The 23,209-nt window shown below is 34.3% G+C and overlaps 1 protein-coding gene across 2 annotated transcripts in view; it reads left to right on the top strand.

The window, feature by feature from the left end:
- The window catches only part of PLCG2 (phospholipase C gamma 2), a 1,878,649-nt gene that overhangs the window by 1,437,620 nt on the left and 417,820 nt on the right, over nucleotides 1–23,209 (top strand). For both annotated transcript variants that reach the window (XM_044081788.1, XM_044081789.1), the window contains exon 19: nucleotides 9,225–9,425. In XM_044081788.1, coding sequence (XP_043937723.1) covers nucleotides 9,225–9,425 — 201 coding nt within the window. The remainder of the gene's footprint in view (nucleotides 1–9,224; nucleotides 9,426–23,209) is intronic.

The raw sequence follows: 23,209 nt of genomic DNA, 5'->3' as shown, positions 1-23,209 counted from the left end.
TGAAATGTAAATGCAAACCCATATTGACTATTAGGATGTATAGGTATTGAAAAGAAAGCATTGCTTATATTTACCACAGTAAAATACTTCTGTTGTGGCTTTAAATCATTTAACAAGGTATGTGGGTCTGGCACCGTGGGTGCTTTAGGTATTACTGCATTATTTACAGCTTATAAATCTTGTACCATCTGCCATTCCCCGTTTGCTTTTTTTAACAGGAAATAGGGGTGTATCACATGGTGAATCAGGAGATTCTACCAGTACTCCTTTTTGAGTAATGCTGCTTTTTTTAGGCTTTATTTTTTCTTTTTCATTCTTTTTCAAAATGTATTTTCTTTTCTGTGGTCTAAAAGCTGACTTTGGGGTAATTGTAACTGGTCCTGCTGCTTGAATAAGCCCTACATTTAACTTGCCTGTTGACCACAGAGTTGTTGGAATTTTACACAAGGCCTCTTTTTCTTTTAATAAAATGCTAATCAGCTGTCCTTACTAGATTGCAAGTGTACAGCTGTATGTGTCTGTGTCAACCAATTCAGTTTTGTTTTTATATCCCTTGTCCTGACATTTTTAAATCAGTCTGTTTTCCCATTTTGTTACCTTTTTTTAAGTCTGCCCATTTAACACTTTTGTTTTTGTCAAGCTGACATGTGGCAGTCTATTGGACTTATACAATCTCATGAACTCCTGAGGTAATGAACAGCTTACTACACTGTTTCCCTCAGTATCCCAGCATAAAGTTTGTAATATTAATTTGTCAGCAGGATTTTTACTTATATTTCTTATTAGGTCCTGGTGTGCTACAGTAGTATGGAGTACAATGTAACAAGTGCTGCTGATCAGTGTCAAGGGAGGGTACCTTACTGATGGCTACGTTTATCAGTTCTTTGGTTACTGCCCTGGACCAATCATAACTAGGTCCTGGCTGTACCAATAATAGGCTTCACCCTCTGATCACACCACAAGAGCATTCATTTGTCTTTGTGCTTCCATACCCTGCATGGTAGGAACTACTGCTATGCCAAATATCTGCACAAGGTCTTTTCCCAGTAAGTTTACTGGATATTTTTGCAGAAACTACAATTTTACTTTTCTGAGTCATACCTGAAACAGGGTCAGTTATTGCTATATTATGGGAAAGTGGTTCCCTGTATAGCTGTCCATTTGCTGCTTTTACTAATATATAATCAGGTGATTTAGAATGTTTTGGTAACTTGGAGGGTGTATCAAAGTCCGTGACGCTCCTGAGTCACACAGGAATTTGACCTTTCTTCCCTCCACCAGAAGTGTTACTTCTGGTTTTGTATTTGCTAGGTAGAGCTCCAGGCTCAACAATGCTAAATCTAAAATTTTATTTTCATTTTTATTCTCTACATCTGTTTGTACTTCCTCTATTCCCTCTACTACATTCACATTTTCTTTTTGTTTATTAACCTTTCCTGATGATTTTTGGTTATTATCACTATCATATAGTCAGTCCACATCTCCTTTATCTTCTGTCATTGCTTTCTTATTTTGTTTATAGTCCCTAGCTAGATGCCCTTTTACCTGACTGTAATACAAATACTTCAGCTCCGTCTTCAGCAGTGAAGACTTGTGCCTTTTTTTCTTTTTACTATTAAGGTGTCTTTCAGTACGTCTAGCATACTCAAGTAAGGCTTGCAGCCTGCTTGTTCAGTGATTTATCATATGCCTTGTAATAAAACTACTAACAGAGGCAATGCAACCTTTTAAAAATGTATATTTTTTTTTTTAATTGCTGTTTTAAGCATTTTAATAATCTAGCATAATATCCATCTACTGTCTCATTTCCCTGTTGTATGCATTAATTAATGCAAGTCCAGTCTGCTCTAAGTTTTCATTTTTCAGAGATTCTGTCTGTTAGACCTTTCACTCTGTTGTCTAAAAATGTTTCAGAATTTTTTAAGCTTCTGTTTTTTTTCTTTTTACAATTTGCTTCCTCAATCCACCTATGTGCTTGAGGTATGCCTAGTTGGTGCTGTTTTTCTTTTGCCTGACGCCCTGCATCAGATTAAAGCTTGTTTAAGGAGTTTAACTAGTGAAAGTTTATCTAGTTTACTATCAAATTCATAGTTGTTAACACATTTTGCAAAATATCTCACATTATCTGCTTACTGCAATTGCATATGCTTTACATTATCCGTTAGGCGGATCTCGTGATCTCTTAGTGCACTGATTTCCCATGTCTTAAAAAGACTGTTACGTAACCCTTCTCTTGTACCACGTGGTATCTTATTTCCCCATATCCACAGTAGTGTCTAGAATGACTGTTTACTTTGCTTTGTTATTCCCTGATCTATGACTCAAGATACAATACTTGACTCTCTCTCCCTGCTATCACAAACCTTAGCAATAGCACAGTGTAACCTGGTCCCTGATCTAAAACAAAGACAAAGAGGGAAATTCTTTTTACCTGAGCCTTCTGCTCTTACTGTTTATTCTTGGGGCCCAGTCTTCCGCTTTTCAGCCACAGATCAGAAAGTGGACAGCCTCTTTACACACAACAATTCAGTCGGAGGTCTTTTCACTTTAAGAAGAACCATTTTTTTCGGCAGCTTCTCCTGCAGATTTATTAGCACTCATGCACTCTGTGACCTGCAGCTTACCAAGGGAATTCCATTTCAAGGACCAAAATGTTAAATAAATTTGTTAGAGTCAGACTGTAAAAATCATTGAGTTATTCAAAACAATGTCAATCAATAACAAACAATAATGCAGGAGAACTCAAGTATCTAACGCTCTAATGTACATTAGGAGGCAAAAAACCATACACAAACTTGTACAGAATTTTGTCTAGTTTATTCACAGAGGACACCATTTTTATACATGTCATTATCAGTTTTGCCCACCTCACTGGCGTGGTCAGTGACAGGGTCTTTACATCATAGTAACTTATGGAAAAGTGCTGAGGTTGTGTTTTTCAAAAGTCTTTTTCCCATGAGAATGTTACAGCCTTGCAAGCACCTGGTCAGTCACGATGACCTCCTGAGGATGTAGCCAATTCAAGGCTCTTAGATTAGTTCGAATACAATAGATGTATGTCTTCTTTAATGCCTCTCTTTGTCTTTCTTGTTCACCAGCTGGGCACTATCTCTGATAGTGCACAAGGCTATTCTCCTGGTGGAAGCAGGCAGAAGATACACATGCGAACAGATTTATTATTTTCTAACTTTGCAAAATAATCTTTACTTGAAAGACATGAGCCAGGCTGTGCTTGCACGCTGCCAAGGCCAAATTTCTGATTACACTGCAGCTTGTGCTTCAAGCAATAATATGCAAGTTTATTTCTACTATTATTCTAGTAAGACAGAATTAAATGCATTATATACTACTTTTCAAACTTTGTTCTCTATTATGGATTTAAGTACATTTATTCCTAACTAAAGCACACATTTCTCTATATATTTGACCACACAACTTATATGTGTTTGAATGTTTAAATACACATTTTCCCAAGCAGCATACATTGTAAATATATTTTCTAAGCAGCATACATTGTAAATATATTTTCTAAGCAGCATGTATAGATTTTTCTAACAAACTGCAAGTGAACCGTTTCCTACCTTGACTACTACATCTCAGTTACAACTTTTGGTTTTATAAAGGGCACTACTGTGAAGCTGCATGTGATTTATTTCCTGACGTGGATTATTCCATTTTTATCTTCAGCTGTGGTCTAACCATTGGTCTTTTCATTTTTTAGTATATATATATATATATATATATATATATATATATATATAGATAGATATATAGATATATATATATATATATATAGATAGTGGTAGTGTGGGGGGTGTGGAGTGTGTAGCCCCCCTCCTAGTCTGGTTTTACATGGTCCAGTTTAAAATTTAGTATGTTGAAATTGAGTATTATGGGTTTCAGTCAAGTGACTTTTCAGTCTTTTGAAATTTTTTGAAATTTCAGTCTTATGGTCTCATTCAAATGAGTTTCAGCCAAATGAGGTTTCTATCATATAAGGAACCATACATACATATATATATATATATATATATATATATATATATATATATATATATATGCCTTCCAAAGCATAGTCATCTTGATTTATTTATATTATGTATTTATTTATTGACATTTGTTGACCAGGAAACTCCACTGGGCCATTGACCCATTTTCAGTGGAGGCCCGGGGAGAAAAGCTCCACGGTAGTACATTCAAAAGAAACATTAACATTTTCATTTTCACTTCCCGTAGTAATGAGTACTAACCCTAACCATAACATTAACCTTTCCCCCAACTCTAAGCCTACACCTTACCTTAATAAACCTTTCCAGTGACACTGCACTACACTCAGACACACAAACACGCACTGACACTACATCTATCCCCATACCTAACCCTGAAACTAACCCTAAAGTACACATACTCCCACACAAGTGTACAAAAACTATCCCCTCACCTATCCCTGATCCCAACCCTAACTCTCACACACATGCACAAACACTTTCACCCCCTCCAACCCACTCATCTTTCTCATCAAAACATTCCCTTGACAATTTGACCATTCAGTTATCTATAGATTTCACATAAAACATAAACACCACAGCTAACATTTGTCAACCAAACAGATGTTCAAAAAAAAAAAAAAAAAAAAAAATATATATATATATATATATATATATATATATATATATATAGTGTAGTGAACTGGCTTAAATGACCAGCTACACCTGCACCCAGATAACCAACATAATAACATCAAAACAACAAATGCCAACACATTCTGTGCATGCTCTGGGAATTACCCCAGAGCAGATTAAACCAAACAGAGGTGTTTTTTTTTTTGGGGGGGGGGGGGTTAAATTCCGCTGCATCCTCCACACAACTTGCTAATTATATATTACAACTCGAGATCACACAATCCCCATGGAAAGGGAATATTCCCCTACCAAGGATAGCTGTCGACCATTTGTTTGCATTGGCCAAGTACTGTCGACCAAACAGATGTCTATGTACCTGCACATTCGATCCAGTGCCCACAGCCTATGTATATGCATACATATATATATATATATATATATATATATATATATATATATATATACATACACACACACACACACACACACACACACACACACACACACACACACACACACACACACACACACACAAATATGTCTGTGTGTATTCATATATGTGTCTGCATATATATGTTTATGTATATATATGACTCTTTACAGTCATACTGCTTGAGTATTCACACCATTAACTATATTTTTCATTTCAAATTTTCTAACAAACTTGCCAGACAAATTTGCAGGCATGAAGGTTATGTCCATAAAAATGTATATGAAACTAGTTATATGAACGGTTTCAAGAGTGCAGTGGTGATCCCTAAAGATCTCCAAACAAAATTCAAAATGCCTACTGTATTAAGTAACAAAAAGTCCAATGTTTGCAGGTTGATGAAGTGAAGTATTGCAAAAAACGAAAAAGCATGAAAGAACAAAGCACTCTTCGCAACGTGATCCATTTATTCCAGATAACAGATAACAAAGCTTTCAGACATCAAGTCCTTCTTCAGTGTTTAAAAAAACTTTAAAATCAATAGCCATTTAAATAATAAAAATGCTGCATCATGTGCCACAGCCTAACCTATCAAACTAATACACTAATTAAAATTTGATTACATAGGGATTAAGTAAAAATTACAACAGTTATACACTAACAAAAGTCCCAAGTAAAATAAAATAAAATTCCCTTAGTTGACCATTTTTTATTTAAACTTTAGAATAGGTTTTAGTGTCACCTGCTTGTTTAGACCTTTGGAACAATGTCTATGTTATAAAAAACTTTTCCCTAGATAGAAAGGAATATGTAAACTATAATACCAAAAGTACTGTTGTTGTTGTGTCTTTCAGCTTTTCCCGGTTAGGGGTCGTCACAGCGGAACTCTGGTCTGCTAATAATTGGCAGTAGATTTTTACATGCTGAGTTGCCGGCCCTGACGCACAACCTTCAACGAAAGTACACCCATTCACGCATGTCTCCACACAGAAGATGCTCTAGCTGAGAATCGAACAGGACATCTTACTATGAGGCGACAACGCTACCGCAGCACCACCACCGCAGTATACCATGCTATAATTGTTCATGCTGTATAAGTATATGTAGCACCAATAAATTTATACATTCTGTTACCAGGAAAAAGTTCCTGTTTAATTGTATGGCTATCTGTAATACATATTTTGTTATATATTTGGCTACGTGCATGTCATGTCTAGGATTTTATGTAGGAAAGTCAGCAAGAAGATTGTGTGACAGAATAATAGAACACAAATCAGATATACATAGAGGTATAGAGACCAACTCCCTAGTAAAACATGTGCAAGAACAAGGTGCCTCCCTTCAGTTTATTTTTAGGGTCATTGAATTTTTGCATCCGCATATTAGACATGGTGACATTATTAATAAACTTGATACTAAAAAGTATGAATGGGTAGTTCGCTTGAAAGCTGATATGTACCTAGGTCTGAACAAGCAGGTGACTCTAAAACCTATTCTAAAGTTTAAACAAAAAATGGTCAACTAAGGGAATTTTATTTTATTACTTGAGACGTTTGTTAATGTATAACTGTTGTAATTTTTACTTAATCCCTATGTAATCAATTTTAATTAGTGTATTAGTGTGATAGGTTAGGCTGTGACATATGATTTAGCATTTTTAGTATTTAAATGGCTATTGATTTTAAAGTTTTTTTAAACACTGAATAAGGACTTGATGTCTGAAAGCTTTATTTGTTATCTGGAATAAACGGTTCACATTGTGAAGAGTGCTTTGTTCTTTCATACATTCATTCATGTATTAAGTAAACCAACAGTTTTCAAAGGTATTACCAAAGCTCTCTCTCACTATATAATGTTGCAACTTGCTGAGCTATGTCCTCCAATACAGAATTTTTAGCCACTGATGGTTTAATGTCTCCCATAGAAACAGCAGAACACTCATACAAACACTTGACATTTTCTTCACCTTCTTTGAACTTACCTGCTGGAAGCAACCCCTGGAGTCAGCCTGTCTGTAGCAGTACTTCTTGGGAGAACAGTTGCATCTGTACCAGCAAGATCATTCCCTTCAACTCAACAATCTCCTGCAAAAATAGAGGCAACTTGTAAAGAAATACTGCCATCTGGAACCATCTCTTGTGAATCATCCAGTCTATCAACTCCAAGGTCTGCATGTTAGATTTGCTCAACACTTCCAAAATAACATTTTCAAACAGTCCACCAACACACCTTCATTAACAGCCTATGTGATCACCCAAAGTCACCAGCACACCTTCATTAACAGCCTGTGTAATTCAGCCAAAGTCACCAGCACACCTTTATTAACAATATGTGTAATTCACCCAAAGTCATCAGCACACTTTCTTTAACAGCCTGTGTAATTCACCCAAAGTCACCAGCATACCTTCATTAACAATATGTGTAATTCACCCAAAGTCATCAGTACACCTTCTTTAACAGCCTGTGTAATTCACCCAAAGTCATCAGCACACCTTCTTTAACAGCCTGTGTAATTCACCCAAAGTCATCAGCACACCTTCTTTAGCAGCCTGTGTAATTCACCCAAAGTCATCAGCACACCTTCTTTAACAGCCTGTGTAATTCACCCAGTCATCAGCACACCTTCTTTAGCAGCCTGTGTAATTCACCCAAAGTCATCAGCACACCTTCTTTAGCAGCCTGTGTAATTCACCCAAAGTCACCAGCACACCTTCATTAACAATATGTGTAATTCACCCAAAGTCATCAGTACACCTTCTTTAACAGCCTGTGTAATTCACCCAAAGTCACCAGCATACTCTTCCTCTACCACTGCTGTCTGCTGCACCAGCTGGAATGATCCTTCACCAAATTCCAAGACTGAGCACTCTTCACCCGAGTGAAACAGTGGTGGGATGTACCAAACCTCCTGGCCAAAATTCCACATGGCTAATATGAATACCATCTTGAGTCTCCCTGAAAAGTAGACTACAGGCATGCTGCAAGAAGCCCAGTCAAAAAATATAAATTGGTGCACATAAATCATCTGTAAGGCAGTAAAGTTCAGAAGATTAAGGCTATGAGCTGTTAATGAGCTTTTTCTTGTAGTTCTGGAGTAAATTTCCACTTACATACTGTTAGAATGAACTCATTACATCCGAGTGACACCTCCAGGTGCATCTGCAATTAACTCCTACTGATGCCTCTAGGCGTCAAATATTGCCGGTTGATATTTGCATCAATAACTCCAAAATCATGCTATCTATGTACAAGGTTTTTAAAGATTTCATCTTAAAGCTTACACAATGTCAAACTCAACTGCATTAATATTTGACCTCTGTCTAGAACAGATAAATAGATATTAACTGTTGTTTTTATTGTATTAATTTATATAGATATAATTTTCACATTTTTCTAAATATCTCAACAACCAAGTAACACAGACAAAACTCCTTAGCCTCATATGAAAGCATTCAGCTAGATGAATACAATGCTGCTGATAGTATGTTTGTAACTTGAGCGGTTGCTGAGATATTGTAAGTTGTTTACAAAATACTACAAATTAAATGGTTACTGTTTACTGTGACTTATACAATTTGGTTTAAAACCTAGAACCTAAAGAATACTACCACTATGAAAATAGTTTTCATAACCTGTATGGTTCCAGAGATATGAACATTTGTTTGAAATGTGAGGACATAATTTTATTCTGTCAAAAGACTTAGGCTCCGCCCATTGGAAGTTACAGTGCAAACTTCCTGAGCTCCATTGATGTGAATGAGTTAAGTCAATTGATGAGACAGCATGCTGAGATCATCTGCTTGCTCCCTGTGGACTTACTTGCCTAACAAATAAATAGTAACTCCTAAGTACAATAGAATACATTTTGGATATTACTATATATTCACAGCATATAGATGCACAAAACATCTCATTCTGTCATGTGACTCTTTAAGGTTTGTTATACAAGTGTATAGAGGATTATGCTACAGTGTACTTTTGCATGCTTGTATGGATCAGCCTTTTAAGTACATACACGCCAATATGCATGTGAAATCAAACATCTGCATGCTTCTTGTATTATTTGGGACTGACTACTTATATGTTCCACACCTCACAGAACAGTACAAAAATGTTAATATTGTGACTTTCACTTTTTATCCCTTATAATATGTCTCTTTTTAAATTTCTAGGAGATCGGGCAGAGTACAGCACTGTCGTATCCGTTCTATCACTGAAGGGGATTTCATAAAATACTATTTAACTGATAACCTCACTTTTGAAAGTGTGTATGAATTGATTTATCACTACAGAGATATCCCACTGCGGTGTCCTGAATTCGAACTGAGATTAACTGATGCTGTACCAAATCCAAACCCACATGAATCAAAAGAGTAAGTTAATGAAAAATAGAAATTGCATAATGTACACTAAGCAGCAAACACAAAACAGTCGCATTTGTTTGGGTGAGAAATTAATGCTTCCTCCATTTCAGATATAGTGACAAATGAAATATTGCATTGTAGATATTTTTTCATACAGTTTGCTAAGTGAGTTATTGCATGTCCATTATTGTGATGTACTCTAGGTTTCCAAGAATAAATGACTGAGTCAGCTTAATTAAAGTTCTTGTTCACTAAAGCAGTTTGCTTAATAAAAAAATAACTAAAAAAAATAAGCAATGTAGGTGTGGGTTGCACAATAGTTATCCACATCCACCAGTGCTGTAGACACACCATGAGGGCCAGTTAGCCTAATGGAAGCACAAGTGGGTACATAGTTTATAGTCAACATCCCCTGCCTTGTCTATTGCTACTATTCCTTGGATATAATAAATACAGTAGGATTAATTCTTGTTGTTACAAATCTACGAGAAGCACCAAAAAACAAAGACTGAAGTTCTTGCAGAATGTCAGATGACATAGAGCATGATATTGACCATCTGCCAAGGATGAGAGAAATAGTGGAATCCAGGATGCACAAAATACAGTCAAGCAACGTGCATTGCTATACTTTTTTGTTTATTTTCATTTCATTCGTTAATGAAAAGTGCTGATCCAAGTGGATACATTTCAGCTATGTCCTTGATACTTGAATTAGCTCTTTTCCCTATGTCATACTATGTTACAACTGTGCCCAACTACATCACATCCAGACAGTGTCCTTTCTGTAATATTATATCTCTGTCCCCTCATTTCACCCATTCTAGCAGCATCTCAAATAATATATAATAACATACATTGTATTTCTGTATCCCACAGCATTCTCATTTTACCAATGTCTCTATTATATATTGTGCATTATATTTATTTATTATTTGCCAAGATTGTTCATCTGGGTATAAGCTGCTCCTTTTTAGTGGAGGCCCAGGAAGAAAAGCTCCAAGTACAATACATCTTCAAAAAGCAGATATGAAAAAATACAATGCCTTTAACCAGTTTAATAGAATGACTGCAAATAGAATACATAGTAAAACACGAACAGAATTGTACAAAAGACAACAGTATATATTAAAAGATAAGAATTTTTTATAAGTTATGAATAAAATCTAATACACAAGTACAACAATGGTACAAAATGAAGAATGTGGAAGGAAAGAAAAGCGAAAGTAATTTCTAGGGATTTTAAAAAGTGTGGTTTGAGGAAAAAGGTATTTAAATAGCATGTTGGTGTAAGTGATCATTATGCAGCAGTATGCTGAGTGGAAGGTAAAACCAATCTGAGAGGCAACACCAGGGAAATTGGTATCTGCACAGAAAGTGGTTGGATCCTACTGTGACTTTTTGTGAGAGGGTCTAGTAGTGGCTTGTTAGTTATGGTTACATGTCACTTCAACAGTGACAATTATCTAGACACAAGGTTCACTTCACCAAGTGGCTATCTCTGTCATGGTAGTTCTTTTACACCACACGCTGACATGTACACTCACATCTATGGCCAGTTTGGAGTTTCCAATCTACTTTTGCATGTCTTAGGAACGTAGGAGGAAAATGGAGCACCCGGAGGAAACCCATTTAACACAGGGAAGGCATGCAGACTCTACACAGAAAGCACCCCAGCTGAGACTCAAACCAGGCAACCCCTTGCTGTGAGGCGGCAATGCTATCTGCTGCACTAAGGAATTCTGCTTTAATGGAGGATGGGAGCAACTGGTAGCCTATATTTTGTTGAGTTATCTGTGCTATGAAAGGGGTACTGCTGTGTAGGGAAAAACAGGAGGGACAAAATGTGACAATGAGGAGGTATTGGTTCAGGTAGTGTTCTATGTGGGACCCTGAAATTTTAGAGAGGTGCTGGTGTCAGCAATATATTTGGTAGAGAAGGAGACGGTAGTCAGACATTCAGAACAACTGTTTATGAGATAAAGGTAGTGTGCAAAATGCAGCAAAAGATGAACACAAATTGTTTACTACTGGACATTAGCGGAGTGAAGGAGGGGATTACAGGATGAAGGTGGGGAGTAAAAGTGGTCTATAATTCCACATGGGCTGTAAGGAGAAAAGGGGTGGCAGAAGCAGCCTATCAGCTGCAAAGCATGTGATTCAGGAATGTTGGTACTTGAAGGAGTGTATTTAAACTTGAAGGCAACTGGCCTGTTGTTTTTGAAGGGGGAGTTTTATTTGGCCTGTAATTGTTAAGGGGAAAGAAATATTTACTTTTTGGTAGGATAATTAAGTATAAATTAAATGATATGTGGGTAGATGAGAATGGGGCTAGGATGGGGAGTGAAGCGAAGCAGCACTTTGTGCAACTGAGTGAAAGGGATCAGAGACTTTACCCTTTCCCACTGTACTTAAGTCTTGGATTTGGTACATAATTAGCAGGAGGTGTGAGGAGTGCATAGAGGCTTGTCCCCCATCAGAAAAAGTAGATTTTGTTTTTGTTTGAATCTTTCTGGTTCAAAGACTTTTGAATGTGTAACAGTAATTCAGATTGTCCTAAACAACTTAAATCATTTAATTCTGACCAAAATCTAAACTGGTGAGTAATATTCAAAGTTCTCATTTTGGCAGCTGACAGTTCTTTTACAGACATTTTTTGCTAAATTATTGAATTCAGTGAAAGAAACAGTAGTTTTGCATTTCCAATTCTTTGTGACTATTTTTCTTGCTATACCTAAAATGGAGCAAAGGAGAGGCACCTGCACCCTAGGGATGGAATCCAGAACTGGCAAATTAAATAAGATCAAGGCGATAGAAATAATATAATTATCTGTCCACAAAGCCTGGGCAAAATTTCTAAATTCGACTCAAAAAGGAGTTACTGTTTTACACTCCAATATCATATGAAATACATAGATTTCATTACATATCCAAAAATTAATTTGCCATAGTTATATATTAAAGCCACATAACGTGAAGTTAAAAAGCTCTGTGAAGGAATCTCCCCATATATATTTTCCAATAAAGAGAAGATTTAGATTTTCCCACAGATTTAAGAATTAAGCATTTATCGTCATCAGAAAAGGCCTTTTCATTAATCTTAGTTGAGTAAATCCAAAATAATGAATCTGTGGAACCAAATTCTATAGGTGTGTGTGTGTGTGTGTGTGTGTGTGTGTGTGTGTGTGTGTGTGTGTGTGTGTGTGTGTGTGTGTGTGTGTGTGTGTGTGCACGCGCGCGTGTGTGTGTGTAATTTATTCTTATTTGAGTTACTATAGATTTTGAAAAAAAAACTCAAGTATCTTTGCTATATGTTTTGTTTGAAAATATGGAGATTTTGATTTTATCACTAACATGTTTTACAAGATTGTATAGAACATCAATTATTTTCTAAACAATGTCTTGCAAGAAGATAATCTGTTTTATGTGATTTATTTCAAATTAAGAATCGATGCTAAGTGATTAAATTTGCATCTCTAAGGTCTGGTAATTTGTTTATATTAAAAGTCCCCAAACAACCTGCAGTATTTGATATAGGGAACAATAAAAACAAATAATCTTTAACTATATAATTAGAATTCATGAATCTTTTAAAATTTATAAGAATGTAATCAGTGAAGGCAGACGAATAGTATTTTCTATTTTCATTTAAACATAAGTCTTTCAAAATCCAATAAAATTTATTAATTCCAAATTTAGAGAAATATTCTACAACATAGCTGTTATTATTTATGAATCTTCCATGTTGATTAGTAAGAGAAATGTAACCACAGAGATATTAAATTGAGAGTTATGGATTTGGCATATAATCCAACATTTGGAAAACTTAATCCACCTTCTTGCCAATTTTTAACATGCCAATCAAAGGATATTCTTGGCTTATTGGGGAAGCAGAGAAAATTGAGAAGAATGGAATTGAATGTCTTGAAGATTTTTAAGGAGGAAGTATAATTAAAGAGGGCAGAAAAGTATTTTTGGTAGGATTATCATTTTTATTAAAATAAGTCTACCTTCCATTGTAAAAAAATGTTTGTTCCAACTAATAATTATTTTAGTAACAATGTCTATTAAATTACTATAATTTATTGTTATTAAGTCTTTTACATTAGATTTAATTATAATTCCAAGATAATTAATTTGTGACTTGTCCCAAATAAAAATCTTATAGTTTCTTAAATAATTATTAACTTTTTTATTAATATGTTTTTGTTTTATCAGGGTTAAACATTAAACTAGACTCTTTTTCAAAGTAATTAATAGACGTAGTTAAATTTTCTATTGAAGCGTCAACATCACCACTTGTTATTAAAATGTCTTCTGCAAATAACTGAATTCTACTGGAATAACTTTCATCTGTCAAGAATCCCTGAATTTTGCTATTAGATCTAATAAATTTTGTGAAATGTTCAATTGTTAGAGCAAATAATAGAGGCAACAAGGTACAACCCTTTTTTGTGCCTTTTAATATTTTGAAAGAGCTAGAAAGAAAAGAGACAATTTTAATAAAAGAGAATGAGATACTATATAGTTATAAGATTTATAAAATCTAGGGTACATTCATATTGTTTAAGTGCTTTGAACAAATGATTCCAACTAATAGAATCAAATTTATCTAGACTTATTATGGTTAGTCCGTTTTTGCTTTTATTTGCAACATCTATTAAAACTTATTTAATAACGTGGGTGCAAGGTGAAAGTAATAATCAGAATATGGAAGTATAATTAAAAGGTGCTACAATTTAAAATTACATATTTGTGTATATTGTATGTGCTTATATATGCATAAATATATTTATATGGATGTGCATACATATAACTCTGTGTATGTCTTTGTAAATTATGAGTAAATATGTGATATGTATATTAACAGTTAAGAGAGTGAATATACTCTATGTATCTATGCATGAGAGTAAATATACAAATGAATGGGTGTTTTTAAGTGATTGTATGTATTATGAATGTGTGTGCGTTACTATCAATACCTCTAGTAATTGGAATATACATTTAACATTTGCCTTCTATACAGGAAGCATTGTTTTATGATTTTATAATCAAATTTGCTTATAATACTTTTCATTGCCATATTCTGCAATGTGCAGATCAAGTTTTTGTATTCATCATACTAATGGGAGAGGAAAAATTTTTGAAATGTCAGTTTAGTATAAAATAAAATTACATATTTCACTAACTCTCTACTGGAACCACTTGCAGGAAGGCATTTACATGTCAAGCAATTGAAGAAATCACTCTTTGTGTAGATCTGCATGGCAGGCCCCACCACTCTGAGGCAGTCACCACAGCCAAATGGCCATGTTCTCCTACCTAACACAAGAGGAATGCAGGAATCTGGGAGGAGGACTGTAGACAGCAGGGATTTTTCTACTGTGAAGTGCCATGATGGCACCAACTTCAGTACAGGGATCAGGGTGGGAAAAAACAATAAACAACAGGGATTATTCTATGTTTTAATGCCATACTGGCATAAATTTCAGTACAGAGATTGGGGGGGGGGACATTAGCCATCATGGCAGCTACAATTTTATGACTTAACAGCATTTCCACTATTACAGGGATTAGGATGGGGGGGCACACTAACCACCTGGCATACTAGATGTGCCATAATGACATTTCAACTGGTATGGGAATTAGAGGGTGGAAGGAACCCCAGGAGGCCACACAAGTCAGGGACAGGTATGGAGACTAGTGTGGGGTGGGGCTTGAGCATGAATGTGTACTTTTGTGTATGGAAGAGTGACTGGGGGGATGCCAGTGCCTACATGAGCAGCAGTTTACTACCACAATATGCAGATCAGTAATATTAACTTTGCAGCAGCGACTGTGATTCACAGACATGCAAATGAGCCAATAATGAGGTTTGAATCACAAAATACTGCATTGTCAGAGCAGGGCATTTTTAGTTTGAGCTGTACAGCTCATGCTAGGCCCTTTAATGACTTCACAAGAATGTTCACCTGATGATAATGCTGATGAAATAAATGTGTGTAATTATTTAATTAATTATATACAAAAGCATATGTATAGCCATGTTTACTCATGATTGTAATAAACATCTTTATAAATCTGTGAGAACAAATGTAAGAGAAAAGTAATTGACACTGCAGTCAGTGAATGTAAATATCCTTATAGGAAATAATAATTATAAATGCCCATTTTGCGGATTTCCCAAGTAAGTATTAACCTAAAATAAGTACAACTTAGAGCTTAAAGTTACTGGAATTATTAAATAAGCATTCTGCTGTTTACCCATCCTGGAATCGTATATACTTGTATTCTGGGAGGTGGAATGTGTATCTAGTTTCAGGCAGTAGCTTGCTTTAATGATTCCCTGTACATAAGTGACATTAATTACAATTTTCCTTACATAACCCGCAGTCTAACCAAAAAACATCTATGGTACAAACTAAGATTTTAATAGATAACTACCATAAAAGCAGTATATCTACAATAGACTACAAAGTTAAGTAAATAAATTAATTAGTGTTAAGGACAAGAATAAATGAATATTTAAATCAGTGTCTAACAAAATCTCTGCAATATGTGGACTAAAGTATTAGGTTCTTAACAGCATTTAAGAGCAAATATTAAACAAAAAAGAAAACAGCCATTTCTCTTCATTTTGAGAGGCACATGGGATATGTGCAAATGACCCTTATGAACAGGTGTTTCAGCTAATTGGCTATTCTGAATGCCCATGACTTGTTTCAACATTTTAATGGACAATTTCAGGCCAATAAAGCCAAACCCCACTAGCTGTGGATATGCATATTTCTGCAAAATCCCATGTGCCTCTGATACAAGAGGTTTGGGAGGTCACTCAGTGGAAGTTCTAGGTTTGCTAGAGTTTTCATTTTGTTTTTACTGATTGGTTTTTCAGTGACCTTCTCACTTATTGTTTTAGTTTGTTGTTTGGGATATTTTTGCAGTGACCCTAATGATAATGGACATCAGCTGGGTATAACAGCCCTGTGTTTCTTATGCTTAGTCAAACACTCTGCTTGCACTGTGCTGATGAGGTCATAACAAGGCCGAAATATGCATATCCACAGCTAGTGGGGTTTGGCTTTATTGGCCTGAAATTGTCCATTAAAACAATGAAACAAGTCATGGGCATTCAGAATCGCCAATTAGCTGAAACACCAGATGTCCGTAAGGGTCATTTGAATATATCCCATGTGCCTCTGATACAATAGGTTTGGGAGGTCACTCAGTGGAAGTTCTAGATTTGCTGGAGTTTTCATTTTGTTTTTACTGATTGGTTTTTCAATGACCTTCTCACTTATTGTTATAGCTCTTTTGAGGGTAAAAGCACGTGAGATAAGAACATGTATTCTTATTAACAGAGAGATATTTTGTGACATTATATGAAAAGAAAAACGATAACCCCATGGAATTTTCATGTGATAAAAGCATCTAACAAGCAAACAAAAAAGAAAATGTATGTACAATTTCAAACAGAGGTAGAAAGAGAGACTTTGAAAGGACATTTGAAAACTTTAAGTAAAGAAGAACTGGACATTGCAAAAGTTTATGACAAAAGGGGTTTATGGACTGGTGGCTGGGACTGTAATGTTGTATTAAATATAGAAAGAGAAAAAATATACATATACCAAGCATGATAAATGTAGACGAGGATAGGGTGTTGTAAAATACTGGGGACAACCCAAAACGTGTTTTTTTTTTTTTTTTTTTTTTTTTTTGTTTCTGTGAAAAAGAAGGGCATTTGATAAGTAACTGTGACAAAAGAAAACATTATATTTGTGGGAGAATGGGACATGATGCAAAAAACACTGAATTGAAATGTTATAAATGTAACAAAATTGGACATTTATGGATGGATTGCAAGAATGAACATAAGAGTAATGGCAAAGAATGAAAGAAAGAAGAAAGAGAAAAAGAAGAAAAGGAACAAAGAGAAGAAATTTTAGAAGCAGTAGTAATAGAAGAAAAAATAGAAGACAAAAAGAATAATAAAGAGCACATAGAAGAAGGTTCTGAAATAACTGATGAAGAATACATAAATTGGGAGGTAGTAAAAGAAGCAAAAAAAAATTTGATAAAAGTGTAAAAGACAAAAAAAAGAAAATTTAAAGGGTAAGTACAAAAGAAAAAGAAAGGAAATGGATGAAAAAATATATACATCAAATGATTGGGGGCTGGTCTAAGGGTTAAGGTGTTTGACTCATAGACACAAGGAACATTGTTTGATTCTCACCCTTGGGAAGAAATTGGTTAGGCTTAGAATGTCTTATTAAGAAAACTAGCCTAGCAATTAGTTATTAACTTATGAAACCATGAATCTAAGGAAAAGGGAAAATGAAAATTTTAGAGCATTTTCTATAAATGTGAATAATACTAAGAATATAGTAAGAAGAATAGGGATTTTGGAGTGGTGTAATACATGTGATGCAGATGTAATTATTATTAGAAGACAAGATTTTTAACAAATTAAGAAAGATTGCATTCAGAGAAACTATGCGCAGGAAAGATAATCTGGAATTTGGAAAATGAAAGATGCTCTGGAATACCCATATTCCGTAGAGGTGCATTAAAGATGTTAGATGTAACTAACAAAAATGGGAAGGTTGACCATTGTAGATTTAAAATGGAAAGAACAAGTATATAGAATTATAACATTATATGCTTATACTAATTGTAAACCAAGGGAAAGCTTATTTCATCAGATTTTAGACTATGCAGTGATAAATATGAATATTATAATAACAGGAGACAACTGTGATTTAAGAGGCAATCAAAAAAGGAAATGATATAAGAAATATGATAAGATATGGTAAGTTAAAACTTTGTGACAAAAATTCATGGACTTACAAAAGGAGTATGTATAGAACTGAAATAGATTATTTTATAGTCCCAGAAGGTTTAGTTATAGGAGAAGGGGATGTAGTTGAAACAGGATTTTATTTTCATCTCGCAATATGGCTACAGATAAAAGGAAAAAAGAATGTATACAAATAGGCAAAGGGATAAAAAGGAAAATTGAGAAAGCATGGGAATGAAGAAGGAAAGAGATTAGTAATACAATTATGGAAATATATTACTATGAGAACATTTATAAAAAAATTGGTCTGAATGTTGGATAATATTTAAGGGAAAAATATAAAACATTTTTTATAGTGGAAATAAGATGTGAGAAAAGTAGGGGAATACAAATGTAAAAGAACATGCAATGATGCATTGGAAGATTTAGAATATGACAGAAAGTACTTTGATAAAGTAAAAGAATTATATGAAAGAAATAAAGAAAAAATACAATAATTGTTATATAAGCAATTATAATCTTTACAAGGAAAAAGAAGTATCAAGTTACTTAACCAGATTAGCAAAGAAGATGTTAGTGTAATGACAGAAATAAAAAATGTAAAAGGAGAAATCGAAAGAACTCAGGAAAAGGTTATGAATAGAGTAGTACAATAGGTACAAGAAATGTTTAAAGAAAACATGGAAAGTAAAAAAGGTAACAGAAAAAGAGAATAGATGAAAAAGAAGATTTCTTTATATGAGCTAAATAAAGTATTAGGACAAATAAATATAGATTCGGCTGCATGACCAGATGGAACAGGATATGAAATATACAAAAATGTAAGAGACTGGCAAAAAAATGTTTTTCAAAAATTTTGAATGAATGGTTAAATGAAGGTTTATGTATAAAGAATTATGTAGTGGGATGCTTAAATTCATATGGAGGAAGATAGAAGATAATTAATAAACTGGAAACTGATAGTATTGAATAATAATGATTATAGGATCTTTATGAAAATAATACAAAAGAGATTTGAAACTAAAATTGAAAATATTATGGAAGATTATATATATATATATATATATATATATATATATATATATATATATATATATATGGATTCACTTCATAACACTGAAACTTCATAATACTGAAAATGACAAAACTTCATAATACTGAAGACCAAAATACTGAAAGCTCAAAATACTGAAAGCTCAAAATACTGAATACTCAAAATACTGAATACTCAAAATACTGAAACTCAAAATACTGAAAACACATATTATGCATAAACTCAGCTTAAACAACATAAATCATAGCAATCTCTACCAAATATATGTAGGGGGCAAGCCCCCCTGCACCCCCCATGTGGGGGGCTGTGCCCCCCACACCCCCTGCTAATTATATATATCTACTCCAAGATTGCACTTAACTACACTATGTGCAATCTTGGAGTTGATATATTTGGGGGTTGATATGCATGGGGGGTGCAGGGGGGCTTGCCCCCCTGCATATATTTGGTAGAGATTGCTATGATTTATGTTGTTTAAGCTGAGTTTATGCTGAGTTTACGCATAATATGTGTTTTCAGTATTTTGAGTTTCAGTATTTTGAGTATTCAGTATTTTGAGCTTTCAGTATTTTGGTTTCAGTGTTTTGAGTTTCAGTATTTTGATATTTCAATGTTATGAAGTGAATCCATACATATATATATAAAATACAAAGGGGAAGGGTTGGCAACAATTATTAATGATAAGGAAGTTGTGGATGATATGAATAGAAAAGAAGAAGTAAAAAAATCATGAATGGAGATGTTAATAAAGCATTTGGCACAAGTGGACATAAAATCTTGTGTGTAATAATGAAAGAATATAATATAAGTGAGAAATTTAGGAAATTATGTATGTCAATGTAAATGGCTGGTTAAGCCAAGAGGTACATATGAAGAGTGGTTTAAGACAGGGAGGTCTGATGAGTTATACTTTATTTGCATTAGTTATGAATGTGCTAGTATATGAAATAAATTACAAAATGAAGGAGGTGGGGAATATAACACCTGAAGGGTAAAGAATTCCAGATCTTTTGACATATGCAGATGACATTATAATTGCAAAAAACAAAATTTGGATAAAAGAAGTAATAATTTGCAGAAATGAGTGTCTAGATGTGATAGGGATAGTGTTAAATAAAGAAAAAAGTAAATGTTTAGGTGATGTAGTAAAGATAGGGGGTTATATATTTTACAGTGATTAAAATTTCTATGTTGGGTATAAAATTTGGGAATAACGAGGTAAGTAGAAATCAATGGGAAAAAACAATAGAAGAAATAAAACAAACCTGTCTTTTTTCTGGAAAACATATAAATTATCATTCAGAAAAAAAAGGCTTATTTAATAAATTCAGTACCAGTGGGAAAAATATCATACTTAGTAAGTGTATTTATGTTGCCAACAGTATTTGAAAATGAATTATTGCATATATATGTATATATTCATTTATATGGAGTTACAGATTAAACCCAGTAAAGAGAGGGGCTTTGTATATAAAGAACGATGTTTAGGGTTAATTAACCCAGTGGTTAATGCTGCTTTGTTAAATTTCTACAAAGTGTTAAAGTAGATAAATGAAAAAGAAAGATTATTAGTAAAAATAAGTATGATAAATTTGGGGAGTGGTAAAAAAGAGTAAAAGAGAAAGAGTGCATAAATGAAGAAATAAAATCTTACCAAGAAAAAAATATATTTTTCTGGAAAATAAAAAGTGATGATATAGAAAAAGATTGAAAAATGTGGTACAAGAATGTAATGAAAAAGCATTGCGGTAAAGCATTGCAGTGTAACACCATTAGGAAATCTAACAGATGAAAAAATTAACACTGAAAAATAATCAGAAAGTAGAACATCAAGATTTTTTGTGGAGGCTGGTAATCGATAAATTGCCAGTAAAAGAAAATATTTCATATAAAAAGTGATAGAACATATTTACATTGTCAAGAAGAAGAAACTGTGGAACATGTGTTTTTGAAATGTAAAAATGTTATGGGGAAAACTATGTAAATAAAAATTTTTTGCAGATATAAAAGAAGTGGATAAGATAAACATGAATATGATTAAATATTGATATTATAAGAATAGACTTCCATGGTGGTGCAGCGGTAGCGTTGTTGCCTCACAGCAAGAGGTTCTCCCATTCGATTCTCAGCTGGAGTGCGGGGAGTGCCTTTTGTGTGGAGTCTGCATGTCCTCCCCGCGGTTGGGTGGGTGTTCGAAAGACATGCGTAAATGGGCGTGCCTTCGTTGAAGGTTGAACATCGAGCTGGCACCTCTGCGTTCGTGAAAATCTACTGCCAATCATTAGCGGACCAGAGTTCTGCTGTGGCAACCCCTAACCAGGAAAAGCCGAAAGACAACAACAACATTGATATTATAAGAATAGAGTAAAGAATGTATTAAAAGAATAGATAAATGTTATTATATACCATATGGATTATATGGAATGAAAGAATAAATGAAATTATGTTTAATGGTAAATGGATTTTAGCAACGATATTAAGTAAAATCAGATGATGGCGATGGAAAAGGAGTGGGGTCTAATATGGACAAAAATTAAGTATGACTGTAAAGGAATTTATGAATATGTGTAAACAGATTTTTATATCTATGTATTTAAACATTTGTAAATATTTGTAAATATTTTCCAAATAAGATTTCCTTTTGTATATAAATAAAGGACCCCTATTCTCTTCAGTAAATGCAGTGGGATCTTTAAAATTTACACAAGATGTGTCCTTGGTTTAATGTCTCATCCTAAGGATGGCATTGATGTGCCTTCAGTTTTACATTCCATTCCCTTACCATTTGCTGAAAGTCCTATTCAGAGCCTGCTTGTAGTGACACTTTGATTGCATACATCAATTTGGTTGACCTGATACCCCACCCTGTTTGATAATGTAATCTGTCAAAGGAAAAATATACTTTAAAAATGATCAATACACGGTAGGTTCAGGTTAAGGCACTTTAATCTTGCAGCAAGGAGACAAAAACGTGCTAATACAGAGTTTGTCTGACTAGAATCAGGAAATGCAAGCATTTTTATACATTTTCTAATAAGACATTGCCTACCAAGCTGACGTAGTAAATCACAAGTTTTAACATCATCATTTCATAGTGATTGTTTTAGTAAAATTCTGCTTGTACTATCAATTTTTGTGAGAAACTTCCTAAGAAAAACAACGTGGCCTTGGCTACCACCGGTTAGATATATGCAGTGTTACCATTCAAGGTACTATGGCTAATTTGAGCCCAAAGCAAGTATAGATTGCAGTTCATTTCCCCAACAGTCCTTTGTCTGTTTTATCTCTTCCTTCTGTAGCTGTACGTGTTCTCATACTTTGAACAGAGCTAATTGTTCAAAATCATTACATTACAGAATATGGCATTGTTCATTCATTGCTTCCTGACCTAGCAGATAATCACCTGCTTCTCAAGTACATTTCCAAAAGGCATAAACATGAATTTTGCTGTGCTAGCAGTTACTAGGTCAGAGGGCATCTTGCAAGTTTCAGAAAGCACACTGCAGTTTCAAAAGCATATTTTAGTCTCATATGAAATTAAGCTGTATATAAAATAGTGCATAAAATAGAATGAAAAACGTGTTAACTCATTTAGTTTCTAATTACCATTAAGCACACACATTAATACATATTTTTCTGACATAATCCATCTCCAGTATGAGCAGCAGTGGGCACAGAGCTGAATACTGATGAACCTCACTCCCACTGGGAACTCCCTCTGTGAGTCTGAATACTGTTTATACTTGTGTCATTGGGTTCTTGTAGACAGCTTGTAAAAATTTTACCAATGTTTCCAGGATTGCCCAAATCATCTATCTTGGGACCTTGTAATATGCTTTCACCAAGTCTAGGAATGCTCGGTTGGATGCTTTCCTCCTTCCCAGCTTCTTCTTCACCATATATCTCACTGCAAACATTGGTTTAGTTATAGGCATCCTGATCTGA

This window comes from Protopterus annectens, chromosome 8.part1 (assembly GCF_019279795.1).
Source record: "Protopterus annectens isolate FY-2018-M chromosome 8.part1, PAN1.0, whole genome shotgun sequence".
Taxonomy (NCBI): Eukaryota; Metazoa; Chordata; order Ceratodontiformes; family Protopteridae; genus Protopterus; species Protopterus annectens.
Note: the sequence above shows the minus strand (reverse complement) of the source record. Positions and strands in the feature narration are given on the sequence as shown.